This window comes from Myotis nattereri (assembly GCF_964212035.1).
Source record: "Myotis nattereri genome assembly, chromosome: 12".
NCBI classification, from domain to species: domain Eukaryota; kingdom Metazoa; phylum Chordata; class Mammalia; order Chiroptera; family Vespertilionidae; genus Myotis; species Myotis nattereri.
The window spans coordinates 33,960,566-33,979,994 of NC_138087.1; the positions used below are offsets into that span (position 1 = coordinate 33,960,566).

A 19,429-nucleotide genomic window follows, 5' to 3' on the forward strand; every position below is an offset into this window, starting at 1 on the left:
AAATGAAGAAAAAATTAGGCCTTTAACAGCCATAACAACAGAGAATCTAAATAGTACCTCTTGTATTATGCAAATGTTTATACTATTAGGTTTTTAAAGAGACTTGTTTAACTCTGACCTTTAAGTAATGGTTTTGTTCTGCATTAAGTTAGAGGAAGAATGTCTTGGAAATAGCTTTCTTGGTATTTAGTACATTGAAAGTCTTAATATGTGACTTACTATACTGAAGATGTCATACCTTTGAGAGTAAAGTGAGTTTAATTCTGGTTTTGCCAGTGACACTGTGTTGAATTAGACATGAGCTTTCTCCAGAATTCCATTTGCAGTCATTGGCCATTAATTTTATCAAATTCAGAACAATTTTAAAACATCTTGAGTGCCTTTTCTATCTACTTAGAAGTCTCTTTCTATGTCTAGTGAAATTCTAATATTACTTTAAGGCTCAGCTCAGATGACATCTCCTTTATGAAACCTGATGTAGAATTAATTGCTTTTTTCCTTGTAATCCATGAGTCTTTGTTTTGCATATGTTTATAGCTTTTAAAAAAAAATTATGTTAGGAATATATCTGTCTTCCTCTCTGTACTGTGTCTCTATTAGGGCAGAGGATATGTCTTCTCCACCACTGTATCTCCAGGGTCTTGGGCATACATAATAGTTGTTTGGTAATTCTTGAATTAATGAAATAAATGAGCATATGAAAAAAGATCAAATGATATATTTAATTAGATCAAGTAAAAATTCCTCTTCTTTAAAAAACTCAGCAGAGTTGTCATCTCCACACGAAAACTTTGCACATCTCTTTCTCCCTCTTCTTTTCAGCATGGGTTCCATATATTCCTCTGTTCTTACAGAACCCACCTTTGGGGGTCATATGATTTATACTGAAGTTTTTGAATACCTTGATATTGGAGTTAACTGTTTGCATATCTATTTGCCTCACTAAATTTTAAGATTGAATTTGCATTTTTGTATCTCTTCAAGTGCAGAGAAGCTTAATAGGTATTGAATTGAATCATATCCTCCCTTCAGGGGTGAATATAGTATTTATATTAAATATGTATGATTAATGTAGTAAGACAGGTATAGTTCATTTTATTCAACATCTATATATATAAAAGCCTAAACGACCATCCGATCGGTAGCTATGGTGCACATTGACCACCAGGGGGCAGATGCTCAATGCACAGGCATGGAAACATGGAACAGACTGATGAATCTCAGAGGGAAGGGGGGAGGGTGGGAAGAGATTAACCGAAGATCTTGTATGCATACCAGAGGCCTGGTGCCAGGCCGAGGGAACCCACTGGTGCAGGAATCCATGCACCAGGCCTGTAGTGTATTTATAATGCTTATTATTTGATAGGTACTATGGAGGGATTCAAAGGTGAATATGGAAAGATAGGAGTTGTTAAACTAAGTTGATATACAGGTCATTCCAGGCAACAAGAATAGCATGTTCAAAATACAAAGGCAAAAAAGCCACTGTATATAGCTAAGGAATACCAATAGTTTAATTTGGCTAGAGTATCCTATATAATAAAAGGCTAATATGCAAATTGTTCCTTCGACCGGGAGTTCAACTGGGAGTTTGACCAGGGGGTGGGGCCGGCCGGCCAACCTCTCTTGGCCCCTCCCTCTGGCCGGCTTGGCCCAACCAACCCTAATCGGGTCGGGCGGCCAGACCCCACCCGTGCATGAATTTGTGCACCAGGCCTCTAGTAGTTATATATAGAAAAGTAGTGACAAAGTGTGACTGGGAAGGCCAAATTATGGAGCTAGATCATACAGGGCCCAATATGCTGTGTTGATAGTTTGATAGTCCATTTTAGTGAGTTACTATATTAAAAGCTTTTAAGCTAGAAAGTTAAAAGGGACACATATCTGAGATGAATTAGAGGAGAAAACTAATGTCAATTTAACCTTTTCCATCCCTTAATTTTCAGCTTCTCTCAATTTTGATTTGCATTTGACTTTGTTTCTCTTGGGTAATGGATTTAATGAAGGATTATATCAAAATATATCTGGAAAATTTTGTTTTACATTAAGCAGAATTCTAAAGTAATGCTGGAAAGAAGAGAAAGACAATACTTTCTTTAGCCAGATATTTAGATAATATGCTAGATTTAAATATATGCATAACTTAGGTTGGACTTAGTTGTTTTGTTTTTCTAATTGAATAATTTCTGTCTTCTCCCAGTTCTCAGGAAAAATATGTTATATACAGAACTTTACCCATTTAAGTTTTTGTCTACCAAGTTATTTTCAACAACTTTGTTTGCCAATAATTAAAACAATGGAATATGACAAACATAATAAAGAAATTGCAAACACATATTGACATCAGTTGCTTAATGCTTAATTTAACAGCTTGGTTTTTATAGACCCAAGTTTGTTACAGAAATATAATTACAAGAACATAGCCTTAAAATTAATAGCATAACGTCCTAAATAAAAGTTTCTAGAAATGACTAAATATGATGGTAGTTTGTGGTGATCCACAGACTACTGAATAAGGATGAAAACCACAGATACTCCAATTTATCTAAGTCTTTGTTACTGTGCAATTGCCAATACATTAGTAATTTCTTCTACTTATTAATTCCATTATAGGGAATTTGTTAAAATTTAATTCAAAAGTTCTTAGTTATACTCAAGTGTTACTTATTTTTTAAAAAATATGTTTTTATTGACTTGAGACAGAGACAGAGACAGAGAGGGAGAGAGAAAGAGAGAGGAAGAAAGGGAGAGGGAGAGAGAAACATCAATGAGAGAGAAACTTCAGTTGGCTGTCTCCTGCACATCCCCTACTGGGGATGGAGTCCAAAACCCAGAGGTGCATGGGACAACACTCAACCAATTGAACCACACCAGCCAGGGTGCAAGTCTTATTTTTAAAACACTTTCATGGCAAGACTGCGTAAGTTATAGAATAACAGACCTATTTTTTTATTAGCAGTTTAAATCTTTTTTCTAATAGTTAACATTCATTCATTCCTTTCCATATACTAAATACTAAGCAATCTACATGCTCTTTGAAGAAGATTTGGAAAATAATAGAAAACGGTCAAATATGTTATATAATAAAAGGGTAATATGCAAATTGTCCCCTCAACTGGGAGTTTGACCAGATGGGCCCCCGCCCCTCCGCCCCCCCCCCCATTGGGGTGGGCTTGCCGGACCCTATCCGTGCACAAATTAGTGCACCGGACCTCTAGTTTAAAATAACCAGACAGAAGTAATCATCAGTTGTTAGCTTTTTTTTTGGTTAATCCTCACCCGAGGATATTTTTCTGTTGGTTTTCAGAGAGAGTAGAAGGAGGGGGAGAGACAGAGGGAGAGAAACATTGATGTGAGAGGGACATGTCAATTGGTTGCCTCCTTGCGCTCCCACATGGGGGAGCTCTGCTCAGCCACAAGCCAGGCTGATGGCTGCCAGTACAGCAGTGGTGGTAGGAGCCTCTCCTGCCTCCTCAGCAGCACTAAGGATGTCCGACTGCAGCTTAGGCCTGCTCCTTGCTGGCAAGTGGACATCCCCCGAGGGCTGCCAGGCTGCCAGAGTGATGTCTGACTGCCAGCTGGGGCCCACTTCCCCAGGGAGCGGGCCTAAGCCAGCAGGTGGACATCCTCCGAGGGGTCCCGGACTGTAAGAGAGCATAGGCCGGGCTGAGGGACTCCCCCAAGTGCACAAATTTTTGTGCACCGGGCCTCTCGTATTTGTAATACAAATTATTAAAATTATTATGCATATAAAATACAACTATTGTGAAAATCTAAATGGTATAATTGAAGTGTAACTGTAATTATACATGGACTTTTTTTTAGCAATATAGGGGGGCTTAGTGTTTATTTTAGTAATTGTTTATTAATTGAAAAAATATGTATATCTAGTGGCAAAAATTAAATAGTACAAGAGGTAATGCAATAAAAATGTCTCCCCTTCTCACCAGCCCCTTGGTCTCCTACTATCAAGAGACTATTGTGGTTACTATTTGCTTTTATTCAATTGGGTATCTAATAGCCATCTCACATTTTAAACGTATTCAAAACTGAACTTTTGTTGTGCTGGGGTCCAACCCCAGCAGTCCAGGGGTCCCCAAAGGTGTGGACGGAGTCGGCGAAGAAGGAAGGACACAGAGACAGCGTTCAGTTGATCAGCAGCCTAGCCAGGATCTCTAGCCAAGTTCTGGTCAAGATCTCCAGCGAAGTTCTGGTTAGGATCTCCAGTCAGGTTCTGTGTCCATGTTCTCTTGCTAGGTTCTCCAGCCAGGTTCTCCAGGTTCTCCAGCCAGGTTCTGTAGCCATGTTCCCTCGCTAGGTTCTCCAGCCAGGTTCCGTCACCAGGTTCTAGTCAGGTTCTCTTGCCATGTTCTATCCAGGTTCTGTAGCTTCTGTAGCCAGGTTCTGTCCAGGATCTTTTGCCATGTTCTCTTGCTAGGTTCTGTCTCTAGGTTCTGTGTCCTGTTGTCTTGTTACATCTGTATTTATACCAGTTGATTCCAATCCTATCAATCTCTATTCCAAAGGTTAGGGCGTTTCTTACCTCCATTCCAGGGAGTAAAGATTATGTAGCTTAAGCGTGATTGTTCGTAGTTAAAGTGATTAACTACCCACCTGGCACTTAGTTAAGGGGTTTTATTCCCTCCCTAACTTCAGGGGAAAATCCCTACTTGGGGAAACAACCTTTCTCGGGGGAAACAACCTTTCTCGGAGAGGTGACCTTGGTTAAAACACATAGCACCAAGAAGGTGAGCAAACATATTAAGAACAGTATGCCATATACGCCAGGTCCCTTGAAACATATATTGTGCAGATGTTTCTTCCCTGCAGCGACTGTGTCAAGCAGTAAGGATGGACCGGCTCCCGGCATTGTTGTTTTGTTTTCCTTTACTAAGCCTATTCTTACCTTCTGAGTAAATGACCCCACTGTCTACCGAGTTGCTCTAGGCAGAAAAACTAGCTGAGACCTTTTCACTTCCCATATTAAGCATATGAACCAGTTCAGAGTTTTCTTCCTCTAAACTGTATTTTAAATCTTGTCTATTTTTTCCATCATCACTGAAGTACGGAATCATTATCTCTTGCCTGGAATACTGCTGTAGTTTCCTGTCTTGTTTTCCTGCTTCTGCTTTTTTCTCCTATAGTCTGTTTTTTAACCAGCGGCCAGAGTGAACTTTGAAATATGTACATTAAGAGAAATCAGCACTCTGCTTAAAGCACTTCAGTGGCATTTATGAGCATAGAAAGGAGTTTGGCTTGCTGTTCTTTTACATACCTACCAAGCCATTTCTCAACTGAGGGCCTTTATACTTGTTCTTTCTTTTATCTAGAACACTATCTCCAAAGGTTTTTTGTTTGTTCATTCATTTGTTTTTGTTATGGTGGCTGCTCCTCCTATCACTACCTCAGAGAAATTATTCTTGGCTACCTCACAGAATTTATAATATCTAATTTTTAATTAGAACTTATGTACGTATTTGCTTGCTTACTTTTTATATACTTTTTTACTAACATGTAAGCTTAATGAGGACAGGAATCATTATTTACCATTTTTATAGTACATTAAATTTCTATTGTATTTGGATCTTTTTCTTTTCTTTTTGTTTCCCACCCCCCACTCACCTCATATGCTCCTCACTGCTCACCTGATGTCTCCCGAGTCCCCATTTAGCCTTGCCCCACACCTCACAACAGAGCCCCAGTGCTTGCTGGCTGTGCCTCACCTCATGTCCTCCTGGTTGCTTGCCTCAAAAGTGGTCCCAGTGGCTCATCCCCAGTGCCTCATCCTGGCCCTTTGTACTTGGATCTATTTTGTACCTCTCTCCACTGTGCTGTTGGTGTGTCTCACTGTTCACCTAGATACTTGTAATGTGAGATTAAGCTTATTTTAAGTAATTATATAATGCAATATAGTGACAAGTAATATGAAGGGGAAAATAGAGAGTGATGGGGATCCTAGTTACAGTAGTCAAAGAAGTCCTCTCAGATATGCTGGCATTTGAACAGACAAATGAATGAAGTGATAGTGCCTAACCATACAAATATCTGGGGAAGAAGGCCTTTCAGGATGAAGATCGGGTGCAAAGTCGATGTTGGTGTGACTGAGAGTAACAAGAAGACTTTGATAGCCAGGACAGACAGACCTAAGGGCAGAGTGGTAGAAAATGAGGGATGGAAAGTAGATGAGGGCCATATCATACTAGGTCTTATAGGCCATCAGAACTTTGGATTATATTTTAAGTGTAACTGGAAGGCTTTGGAGGAAACAGGGCAGGGAATGACATGATCTGATTTCCTTTTAAAAGGATTATCTGGATTGCTGTATGCAGAGTAGACTGTAGGGAAATTAGAGCAGAAGCCAGGAGACCTGTCATGAAGAGATTGCAATAGTTTAGGTGAGAATTTGAACTCGTACATGTACACACTACTCAGTGCCATATGTATGTTTACGTATACACTTGTATATAATTTCTTTTGGGTCAAAATATATTTTGTTTAGAAACAGCTTTTTTATATTCAGCAGAGTAATGGGGACATATTTTACAGTGAGCATAAATAGATTTACGTAATTTCTTATAATGGATGGGTGCTATTTCATATTGTGGGTACAGTATTTTAGTCAATTTGTCTTGTATCAAAGGACGTTTATGTTTTCAAGTATTTTTTAAATAAACAATATTCTGTGTGTGTGGGGGGGGCTTATAGTTGCAGAGATATCCTATATAATAAAAGACTAATATGCAAATTGACTGAACAGCGGACCAACCAGTCGCTATGACGCGCACTGACCACCAGGGTCAGACGCTCAATGCAAGAGCTGCCCCCTGGTGGTCAGTGTGCTCCCACAGGGGGAGCGCCACTCAGCCAGAAGCCCTGAGCCAGGCTCATGGCTGGCGAGTGCAGTGGCAGTGGCAGGAGCCTCTCCCGCCTCTGTGGCAGTCAGACATCCCCCAAGGGCTCCCGGACTGCGAGAGGGCACAGGCTGGGCTGAGGGACCCGCCCGAGTGCATGAGTTTCGTGCACTGGGCTTCTAGAGTGTGTGTGTGTGTGTGTGGCCAGATTATTATGAACACCTGACGTTTGTAGGCAAATTAGCTACAATTTCATGCTGAAGTTGCTAGAGGGCCAGACCATTATAAATAGGGAAGCAGATTGTTTACCACAACAGTAGAAGTGATTTTTTTCTGAAGGTATGGGTAAACAACACGATTTAATAGGGATATATTTGAAAGTGAGTGGCCAGATTATTATGACCACCTGACGTTTGTAGGCAAATTAGCCATACACTGCATTGTATGGGATATGGAAGCCGAAGGCCTGTACAAACACCTTTGCTGTCTGCAATTACCAAGATAAAATGTCTCCAATTCGCACAGGAACATAAGGATTGGACAGTTGAGCATTGGAAAAAAGTCATGTGGCCTGATGAATCACGTTTCCAGTTGCATCATGCAGATGGCAGAGTGAGAATTTGGCGGAAACAGCATGAGAGCATGCACCCCACATGCATGAGTACAACCCTTCAAGCTGTTGGGGGCAGTGTTATGGTTTTGGGGCATGTTTTCCTGGCATGATTTGGGCCCTTTAATTTCGTGTGGAACAACGTCTGATAGCACAACATACCTAAGTATCAATTCTGATCAAGTTCATCCTATCATGTTGATGGTATATCCCAATGGAGATGGCTTCTTCCAACAAGACAATGCGCCATGCCATGGTGCTCGTATTGTGCGGGAGTGGTTTCAAGAACATGAGGGAGACTTTACCTTGCTTAGGTGGCCCCCACAATCACCAGATCTCAATCCAATTGAGCATTTGTGGGATGAAGTTAAAAGAGCCATCAGGCAGCTGGTTCCACAACCATCAAATTTCACAGAACTGGACAGTGCTATTCATCAGGCATGGTGTCAGATTCCTCGCATCACCTTTCAACATCTCATGGAGTCAATGCCAAGAAGAATCGCTGCAGTATTTAAGGCAAAAGGTGGCCCAACAAAGTACTGATGGGGTGGTCATAATAATCTGGCCACTCATAATAATATATATCCCACTTTCAAAGCCTGTTAAATCGCGTTGTTTATCCATATCTTCAGAAAAAAATCACTTCTACTGTCGTGGTAAACAACAGTATTTATAATGTCCTATTTATAATGCTTCCCTATTTATAATGGTCTGGTCTTCAAGCAACTTCAGGCTGAAATTATAGCTAATTTGCCTACAAACATCAGGTGGTCATATAATCTGGCCACTTAGTGTATATATGGTACATTTTTAGAAGCATGACAGGTAAAAAGGTATGTGCATGTTAAATCTTAATGATTATTACCAAATTAACTTTCAGAAACACTCCCAATTTTACACATCCACTAATGTTATATGAGAATTTTTCTTTCCTTAGAATCTGCTCCAACACTGAGTTAGTGTCAGTGTTTAATCTTTATTTGTTGATATGAGAGAAACATAGTTTTCTTTTTTAATTATGAATAAGTATCAAAGCTTATAAGTTTTTATTTCTGATAAATAATAAAGGATATTAATTTCTTTTTGGTCTTTGTTCTGAGAAAATACTGTTAAAAAAGTAATTTATTAATTTCATCTTATAAGACTGAAGTTAAAGGATACAATTGAATTTCTGACTTTTTTACACAACAAATTTCCCATGTGACATACTATTTCCCTCAACTCAACTTATCTCCAGTGTTCTACATACACTGTGACCTCTGAGAAGTTACTGTGTTTCAGTTAATATTGTTTATTAATGTTCTCTTCTATTAGTATTGATGAGGAAGTGATTAAAATTACAGATGTAGTTAGTTCCCCAGTAAAAACTCTATACTAAAACGAACCCAAGTATATTAATTCAGCATACAGATGTAATGTTATTGTACATAAAAGAATCATAACCTTAAAAGTATGGATAGTTTAGCCTAAATTCTTCAGAATTACTCAAAAGCTAGTTTAAAAGTTCATTCCCTACCTAAAGCTGAATTAGTTAAAATATTATCTTCTTATAACAGAGAAAACACATAATAGTGCCATAGTTCAGTAGAACCTTGCAGTTATACCATTTGTGGGACCTAGGTGGCCTAAAAGTAAGACTGTTAAGTTTTTCTAACTTAGAGTAACAAAACACTGTAAATATAGTCCAAAATGGACAGGAGTTTAATTGCCATAAAGGCTTATGTTTTGGTGAACTTTTAGCCTGTTTTATATTGAAGCCTATAGGAAAGCAGGGAAATATGACTACAGGATCTACTTTGAATGTATATAAATTCTTCTCTAGGATATTGAATGCTTACTTTGAGTAGTGACTTGATTTTGCCATTGTAGAAACAACAGCATATACAAAACCTTCAGAGGCTCTGCCATTGTGTACAAAGGTAGAAGAGCAGATTTTTTTCCCTCTGATGCTTTTTACAGTTAACACATATAGATACAAATTCAGAAATATTTTTAGTCTAGACTTAAAACTTCGTTTAATGTAATGTTTCTTTTTCCAGTGTGAATGGTTTTAATCAGTTATTTAAAATTCATTAAGGGAATTTATGGACAATTAAGCAAATTGCTGAGAAACTTTTTCACATCAATATCTTTAAAAATTAGGTCAGTCAGTATCTTAGTGTATTAATAAAATATTATAGACCAGGGAAACATTTGTGGTGAGATTGAAGAGGAATTGTTATATTCTTATAGTTTAGTCAGAAGATTTCCAAATTTATCATTAGATTGTAATACAACTTAAAATTATATATTTTAATGATTCATTTGTTTATAATTTCCTCAAAGTATTTATATATCATAAATTTTCTCTCCCAGAGTCTTTTTCTGTTGTACATTTTTCCACACCAATGATAGGTAGAATGAAATATATGAAGAGATATAAAGATAAGGTACATTTTAAGTTTACTCACAGTAAACTTTCTTTAAAGAGGTAGTGCTTTAATAACTAATTTTAATACTTCAGTTATGTGTATTTTTTTTAACAAAGGGAAGGAGCTATCAGTGATTTCATGAGCTGAGTAAGGAAAATTTAAAATTATATAGGGAGGATAAAATGATCTGGAGCATAGTTAAGTTTGCTAAATAATTTTTATGTAGTTAGCAAAAGGAATTCTTAAGATGCTGGTTAAGGGGGCTTATTGCTTACTCAGGAGTTTTGACCTTGTGAATTGACTTATTCTTCTCCAAGGCACTTGAGAGAAAAGACAACGATAGCAGTTACATCTAGAGGCTATTATGGATTGGAGGATGAGAAGGGAACTGCATGTACTTCAACAAGGCGTCGGTCAACACCGCGAAGTTTGGCGGGCTTGACAAGTGGAGTTTTTGAATCTATAATGGTTCAAGTTTTGAGACAGGAAGAACAGCTGAGAGCAAAAGAAGAAAAAAGGTAAATGTTAAAAAAAATTAAGTTCATGTTGTTCAAATTTCCAGGAACTACTTTCGAAGAGTAGTTGTGTAACTTCTGTGTGCCCATATCAAATTTCTGGGCTCATTTTAATAGTATTCCAAAATGCATTGCCACCAAAGTATGAATTTATAGTGAAATATCATAATGACATTTGTTTTAAAAGACAATTTTAAGTTTTAGACCAAATTATTTTGAAGCAATACAAAAATAATTTTTTAAAAAGTATTTTTATTGATTTCAGAGAAAGGAGAGGGAGAGAGAGAGAGATAGAAATATCTATGATGAGAGAGACTCATTGATTGGCTGCTTCCTGCGTGCCCCACACTGGGGAAGGAGCCCACAACCCAGGCATATGCCCAGACTGGGAATCGGAACACCTCCTGGTTCATAGGTGTCCGACGCTCAACCATTGAGCCATGCCAGCGGGCCAAATAAAGTTTTTATAAAAGATTTCAGAATGCTTTTTACATTTCTAGATTTTATTTCAAATTAATTATTAATTTTAAATTAGGGGAATTTTATATAGATTTGTGTAGCTTAGAATAGACTCATAGACCTTTAAAATTAGGAGAAACTCCAGGGATTATGTAGTTCAAAATGACACACAGATTTCACCTCTGCCGTTCCTCCATTGGTATTAATTTCCTTGATAACTGTGATTATTCTGGGCTCATCAGGAAAGAATGTTGTGCTCAATCAGTGTTATCTTCTAGGATCTGGGAGCATAGACCGATGGCATTTATAAACGTTTTACTTATAATAAAAGAGAGTAGGGCCCAAACAGGTAAGTGAGTATTCAAAAAGACTGGTGACTTTTATACTAAATCAAGTCTCAAACTCTGTTAGGAGTGATTGCTGATATAATAGGGAACTGCAAATTCTACTCAAAGGCAATTGATAATATTTTTTAAAAATATTTTTATTGATTTCAGAGAGGGTGGGAGAGAGAGGGGGAGATAGAAACATCAATGATGAGAGAGAATCATTGATCGGCTGCCTCCTGCATGCCTCCTACGGGCAATCGAGCCCACGACCTGGGCATGTGCCTTGACCAGGAATCGAACCGTGATCTCCTGGTTCATAGGTCAGTGCTCAACCACTGAGCCATGCCAGCCGGGCCAATTTATAATATGTTGTTGCTCCTCTCATAGTAATAAATGTAGCTTGCTTTGATATTTGTAGGATTAACACTTAACCTTGAAGCTTTCTACCACCATACTTTTATATTAGTGATTAATTTTGAACCCAATAGTGTGAGTAGATTGGAATGGCAAGAAATTAAAGAAAAGCAAGACTTGTAGGGAGGAGACTATAGTATTTTAGACCTTCACTACTGATGTCCAGAAATAGGGAGAGGTCAGATTGTTCTAGGAACAGTCAACAGGGCTTAGTACCTTTCTTGATATAGGGGGACCAAGGAAGAAACAAAGATGAATCAAGACATATTGGAATAAAGACATTAGCAATAAGATTTTAAAAAGAGTGATTAACACATATTGAGAATGACTATTTGGCAGGTTTAGCCCTAAGAGCCTTACATATTCAACATTTATTCTGAGGCACAAAGAGATTAAGTAATTTATCCTAAGTCAGGCAGTGCTTGAGCTATGGGCAACATACAACCGTAGGCAATTTGGCTCTAGAGCTTATGCTCTTAAGCAGTATGCTATCCTTGTAACTTGTAAAGTAGTGGAACCAGCAAAGAACAAAGAAGAGCTTGAATCTATGGTGTGGGGAAAGATCAGCAATCTTCAATTGTTTTAATAAGTTTGAAGTGAAGGAAACATTTAAGCATTCAAGTAGGAATGATTAGTAGGAAACTAGAAATATGACTGAATCTTTTTCTTCAGTTTTATATATATTTGTGTGTGTCATTGGTGAATAAGACCTGGGGGGAAATCCTTCTTTAAGTGTCTCAGTAACTATGATAATTTAATGGAATAATATGAATTAAGCTCTCTCTTTGGGTATAGTGTTTACTTTTTCTTTTAATTATATATGTATTTTATGTGTGGAGTAAGAAATAAAATAAAATTATAATAAAGGCCCATATACTCACTTCCCAGCAGTTTTTAAAGAAATTAAGCATAGGTATAATCAAGCTCTCCAATATTTTTTCTGTGTTGCCAGAATAAACAATTATCCTGATTCACATGAATTTTATTATTGAATTTTAACTATTCTTTTATATACTTTGTCAGATATATATATGCATTGCAAATATTTTCTCCCAGTCTGTGGCCTGCCTTTTCATTTTCAGTGTTTTTTTGAGGAAGAGAAAATATTAACTTTGAGTCCAGTTTTTTAAAAATTTTGTGCTTTTGATGACCTAAGAAATCTTAGCTTACCCAAGATTATGAAGATTTTCTTTTTCTCCCCAGAAATTTCAAGTTTTATTTTTTATGGTTAGGCCTATGAACCATTTGAAATTAATTTTTGCGGGTGATTTGAGGTAAGGTTAAAAGTTTATTTTTCTTCCAGATAAACAGTTGTTCCAATATCATTTGTTGAAAAAAACTATTCTTTCATCACTGTATTACTTTTTCATCTTTGTTGAAAATCAGTTGAACATAAATACTTGTGAATCTTTCTAGACTTTCTGTTCTTTTCCATTTATCTATTAGTCAGTACTAATGACTTGATTACTATGTTTTATATAGTAAGCCTTGAAATTTAGTAAATGAGTCTTCCAACTTTGTGTTTTATTTTCTGATTTTTTTTTTTTCAAAATTGTTAGACTATACTAGGTTCTTGCTTTTCTGTGTGATTTTAGAATCATATTGTTAATTCTTACATAAAAACAAAAGCCTAATGGAATATTGATTGAGATTGGATGTTATCGATCAGTTTCTGGATAATTGTTTAATTTTAATTTCTCTTAGAAGTATTTTGTAGTTTTCAGTGTTGTACACATTTTCCACATTTTTTTTTCATTTTTTCCACATACTTGGTTAACTTTATCCCTACATATTTCATATTTTTGATGTAATTGTAAATTACTTTTAAATTTCAATTTATAATTTTTGTTGCCAATATATAGAAATACAAATGAGTTTAGTATAGTGAAAATCAAAATACTTTTTGTCTATTTCTCCTTTGACTTTGAAAGATTTTACTTCATGTAATTTGAAAACTCTGGTATTGGATACATACATAGTTATGATTCTTATATTTTTTTGATGAATTGGCTTTTTTCTTATGAGTGTCCCTTTTTAATCCCTGATAATATTTCTCACATTTTAAAATATTTGATGTTATCTCCACTATTGGCTTATTAGGTATACATCATGTTTGAAAATTATTTTTAGTGGCTTCTCTAGGGTTTATAAAATGTGCCTAACTTACACAGTTAAGTTCGAATGTTATGTACCATTTCACAGTATACTACTTTTTACCTCTTCCCATCCTTTATGCTATTGTTGTCATACATTTTACTTCTACATGTGTTATAAGCCCCAGTACATTGTTATTGTGTATGCTTTAAATAGTTAATCTTTTGAAGAAATTTAAGAAAAAAGTATTTTATATTTATCCATACATTTAGCCTTCCCATGATACTCTCTGGTGTCATTTTTCTACTGCCTAAAGAATTTCCTTTCACATTTCTTATAAGTCTCTTAGTGATGAATTCTGAGCTTTTATTTTGTGTTGACAGGTTTTCTGTGGGGGGAGAAGGGTATATTTTTGATTGTATTTTTTTCCTATCAGCACGTTAAGCATGGCATGTTTTTTATACCATACATAGTTTTTAAAAATATATTTTTATTGATTTCAAAGAGGAATAGAGAGGGGGAGAAAGAGATAGAAACATCAATGATGAGAGAGAATCATTGATAGGCTGCCTCCTGCACGCCCCACATTGGGAATGGAGCCTGCAACCCAGGCATGTGCCCTGAACTGGAATTGAACCATGATCTCCTGGTTCATAGGTTGACATTCAACCACTGAGCCTTGCCAGTCGGGCTACCATACATAGTTTTCGAAGAGAAGTCTGTTCTCTTATCTTGTTTCTCTATACGTAATGTATTTTATTTCTCTGATTCATTTTAAGATTTTATCTTTATTACTAGTTTTCAGCAGTTTAATTGTAAATGTGCCCTTGAGTTTATGTGTGCATGTATTGATTATCTTGATTAGTGTAATTGGTACTCAGGAGAGAGTTACAAAGAAGAGACTGTATTGAGATGATACCTTCTTTTGAAGGGCACTCCTCAAGGCAACCTCACAGAGAGGGAGCCATCGAAATAAATACTCCTCTGATGAGGTTGCCTATTGATGGATGATAAAGATAAACTATACAGTGATGGGTAGAGCATAAATCTGAATGCAAACAAGATACTTGGTATAAATATCTTCAAATTAATTACATCTAAAATTAACTATGAAAACATGATTTTTTTTCTTCTAAAATTTAGTCTGTAATGCTCACTGTCTTGGAGAGTGCCACCATTGATTTTCTTTTATAATATGCAAGTTAGGAACTTGGGATTCACACATGACACTTTCTTTTCCTTCATATAGAAATCGAAGTCATCCCCAAATCTTGACAATTTTATTTTCTAAGTCTCTCTTGAATCTGCCCACTTCCCTCTATCTTCTCTGCCTCCATCCAGAACCTTCATCTCTCTCCCTTAGACTGCTATTTTTTTCTCTTAATTGATTTAAGTGGTTCTGCTTACCTCTTTCCAGTCTATTTTTCACATAAAAGATAGAATAAACTTTTCCAAATGCAAGTTTGATCATGCCACTTACCTATTCCATTGCCTACTATCTCCCCAGAACAAAACAAGTACAGTTGACCCTTGAGCAACATGTGGGTTATGGGCGCTGACCCCCCCTACACAGTCAAAAATCCAAGTACAGCTTTTATTTTTTTTTATTGATTTTTTTTATTTATTTATTTTTTTTTACAGAGAGGAAGGGAGAGGGATAGAGAGTTAGAAACATCGATGAGAGAGAAACATCGATTCAGCTGCCTCCTGCACATTCCCCACTGGGGATGTGCCCTCAACCAAGGTACATGCCCTTGACTGGAATCGAACCTGGGACCCTTGAGTCTGCAGGCTGACGCTCTGTCCACTGAGCCAAACCAGTCAGAGCCCAAGTACAGCTTTTGACTCCCTCAGAGCTTAACAACGAATAGTCTACTGTTGTCCAGAAGCCTTACTAATAACATAGTTAACACATATTTTACATGTAATATATACTGTATTCTTATATGTAATATGTTATATGTAATATATACTGTATGTTATATGTAATATATACTGTATTCTTGTGATATAGTAAGCTAGAGAAAAAAATCATAAGGAAGGGAAAATACATTTACAATACTATTACTGTATTTATCGATATAAGTTTACAGTCTGTTCATAAGGTAAATTATCTTTCAGTACCTACATCAGTATTGTCTTATATGATACAAAACACTGTAGGTGTTATATGTATGCCCAACACTAGACATCAAAATGAAGAATATGAAAAAGAAATTCATATTTATTTATAGGTATTACTGGTAGCCCTGCACACAAAGCCGTGCGCCAATAGCTCGCCAGTAGCTCGCTGCCTCCCTCTAGTAGCTCTCAACCTGCTGCCCCGCCCTCCTGTAGCTCTCCCCGCCCCCCTCTCATAGCTTGCTGTCCTGCCCCCTCCTGTAGCTCTCCGCTGCGCTGCCATGCCCGCTTGTAGCTACCCCCTTGTAGCTCGATGCCCCACCCTCCTGCTGATCCGTGATCTGGTCGTTACTCGCTCGGTCGTTACTCGCTCAGTCGTTACACTTTACGGCGTAACGACCATTTGCATATTACACCTTTATTATATAGTATGATTCATATATTGATAGTAAAGAAGCAGCAATATGATTTTTTATGGTTCCTTTGTATAATTTATATGATCACTTCATAGTGGTAAGAAAATCTCCAGAAAATATTCCAGTATATGTATTGAAAAAAAATTTGCTTGCAAGTGCACCCATGCAAACCTTGTTGTTCATGGGTCATCTGAGCACACAAAAAGTTTAATGGCTGAATATAAGACCTTTCACTTTTGGGCCTCAGCTTATCTCTCTAACTTCATCCATTTCTTTTCCTCATTTTTGATATCCTAGCTATAGTGGCCGTTTTTCCCTCTCTTCAGTGCCAAGAGATTGCTAACTTTATGTGCATCCAAATTCAGAGTTCACATAAAAACCCATGTAAAATGTATCAAGAATGGTGAGACTTTTCTTTTAACCTGTGTTTTCTAAATTTCCTAAAATAAGGATGCTTTTCTTTTATAATTGAGAAGTATTAAAATAAGAAGTATTTATATAAGATAATAAATAAATATTTATATAAGAAGTATTAAAATTTGTAGTGTGCCCCATAGATAGTGTGACAGGCAGAATTTTTGAAATGTCTTTTGAACCTATCCTAAGATTTCTTTGTAGTCCTCAGAAGGAAAATGTGACATTTAGACAGCAACATGTGGTATAATACATGGGACTGCTAAACAAAGCCTCCCTTTGTACAAATTTCCTTACCATCTATAATGATATCTGAAATTCTTTCATATCAATTCTGTCAATCTAATACCCTTCCAAGAATTGGGCAGACTAGAAGAGATTATTGGTAGTGTAAAATTAGGTCTAGAAAGGGACTTTGAAATTATTATAAGGAAAGGTCATACTGGAAAAGGTTGCAAAGATTATTTGATTACTGTAGTTGTGCTTTAGCCTTGGGCATAGGCTTTAAAAAAGAAAATTAAAATCTTTGATATAAGATGTGTGAAGATAAAATTTCCATCCTAGTTAGGTTAAAACAACTTTTATATTCAAGTTGGCAGCAAGCTGAATAATTGTAATACATATTTTAATGTGGTAATACTTTAGTTGTGTGATGGGCATTTGATTATTATTTTTAAAAATATATATTTTATTGCTTTTTTACAGAGAGGAAGGGAGAGGGATAGAGAGTTAGAAACATCGATGAGAGAGAAGCATCGATCAGCTGCCTCCCGCACACCCCCTACTGGGGATGTGCCTGCAACCAAGGTACATGCCCTTGACCAGAATCGAACCTGGGACCCTTCAGTCTCCAGGCTGACGCTCTATCCAGTGAGCCAAACCAGCGAGAGCAACATTTGATTATTTTTAGCTGATCACCTGGGTAGATACAAAAAGTAAATTTTTTTTTTTTAAAGATATTTTAAGTCCAGTAATTAGGTCTCTGATTTGTGATCTCTTCCAGGTAAAGGAAGGGAATCTCCACTCTGTATTTTAATTTTTATACTGTATTTTCCCTTTTTTGTACAATATATGCCATAAAATAATGTGGTTGTATTTTTTGTTTTGTTTTGTTTTGTTTTTCTTAATCCTCATCCGAGGACACTTCCCCCACCCCACCCCCATTGATTTCTAGAGAGAGTGGAAGGGAGGGAGGGGAAGAAAGAGAGAGAGAAACATCTATATGAGAGAGACACATCAATTGGTTGCCTCCCACACACACCCAGCCCCTGGTTTGCAGGAATGAACCTGCAAACCAGCTACATGCCCTTACCTGGAATCAAATCTGCAACCCTTCAATGCTTGGGCTGACGCTCCACTGCAGTAATTTTTTAAAAATATCAGATTTCAAAAATCCTGGCATTCCTTCATTGCTGTCTTTATTTGGACAGCATTGGAGATGGCAGATGGTGTGTGTTGAACAAAGAGGAATAAATACTGAATATGGCTTGTTAGTTTTGCCATGTTCAAGTAAATGCATATAGGACACCAGGCATTTTTGAGGCTGATTGGTATAGAGAGGCACTATTGAATTAGGAGACAGCAACACTACTAGTCAGAGTTCTGGGAAAATGAACTGAAAGGGCTAGTTAATTTATAGTTGCTGAAATAGTCATTAAGCGACTTATGACAACACTGCATTCTGTTTATAATGGTGACCTTGAGCCATTACAGAAAATTAAATTACATTTTATATGCCTTGTTTAATAAGCAGGAAAGTATATAATAGTTTAGTTTTAAAAAATTTGGTTATAATCAAAAGTTAGCTCTCATGAAGTAAAGTTCTTTTAATGTGGAATATGACATTACTAGGTAGCAGTTTTGATCAGTAAAGTCTACTTTAGCTGTATTAAAAATAGTGGATCTGTTCACCATTCTTTTTCGCAAAATTATTTGGTTTACCAGGTGAAATAGTGTGTGTGTTTTTAATACTCTTGTTTCATATATTTGTATAAACTTAATTGGTATTTTATTGATTTAGAAATCACGATTTAAAACAAAATTTTTTGTGAAATAAAACTATGACTTATGATTTATTTATTTTCAAATTCTCTGTAACATTAAATAACAGTGACTTAATAAAGTAAACATTCATTATTTGTGGACCACCCAGCATTTTTGAACATCTTCCCAACGTTTTGGTAATATCCCATATTACAAGTCCTAACTTCCCAAAGAAGCCAGAAAATTTGTATTCTTATGCTCACAACTAAGGTAAAGGAATATGTCCAGTCATATACTTCACACTTGATATTGCACAGGAGCAACATCAGGTGGCAGTCTTGGGCAGGGGAGTTTAATTTTTGGCACAGGTGGTGGTGGGAACTTTTGATTGTTCTAGGTTTCTAGTATCAGAGGTGCCAAGTAGTGGTGGAAGTCTAGTATTTCCTGGAGAAGCTTCCAAAGAGTGTTTGGGATTTACATATTCACATCTTCTATAAATTTGGCTCTCTGATCCTTAACAGCTTAGTAAGCTCTCTACTAATCTTTAAATAAATTCCTTTTTTGCTTTAATGAACCAGACAAGATTCTTTTGTTGACACCTACGAAAGAAGCTTGACTGAACATTTAATCTGAATGGTTGGTTTTTCTAAAATACAGTATTATATATTACTCATTTTAGAAAATGAAAATAAATGTATTGCTTTCCCTTTTCATGCCATTAATTTGCATTGCATTAGTTCCTAAATTAATGGATTACTTTGGATTAAAGCTCCTATGAATATTTTGTAAACTCTTAAAGAGTGGTGTGCATG

At 36.5% G+C, this 19,429-nt stretch overlaps 1 protein-coding gene across 3 annotated transcripts in view; it reads left to right on the forward strand.

Moving 5' to 3' along the window:
• BRD10 (bromodomain containing 10) overlaps positions 1-19,429 on the forward strand; it is a 105,242-nt gene that overhangs the window by 17,606 nt on the left and 68,207 nt on the right. For 2 of the 3 annotated variants that reach the window (XM_081103414.1, XM_081103415.1), the window contains exon 2: positions 10,190-10,390. The exons of the other annotated variant lie outside the window; for it this stretch is intronic. In XM_081103414.1, coding sequence (XP_080959540.1) covers positions 10,190-10,390 — 201 coding nt within the window. The remainder of the gene's footprint in view (positions 1-10,189; positions 10,391-19,429) is intronic. 3 annotated transcript variants of the gene reach the window in all.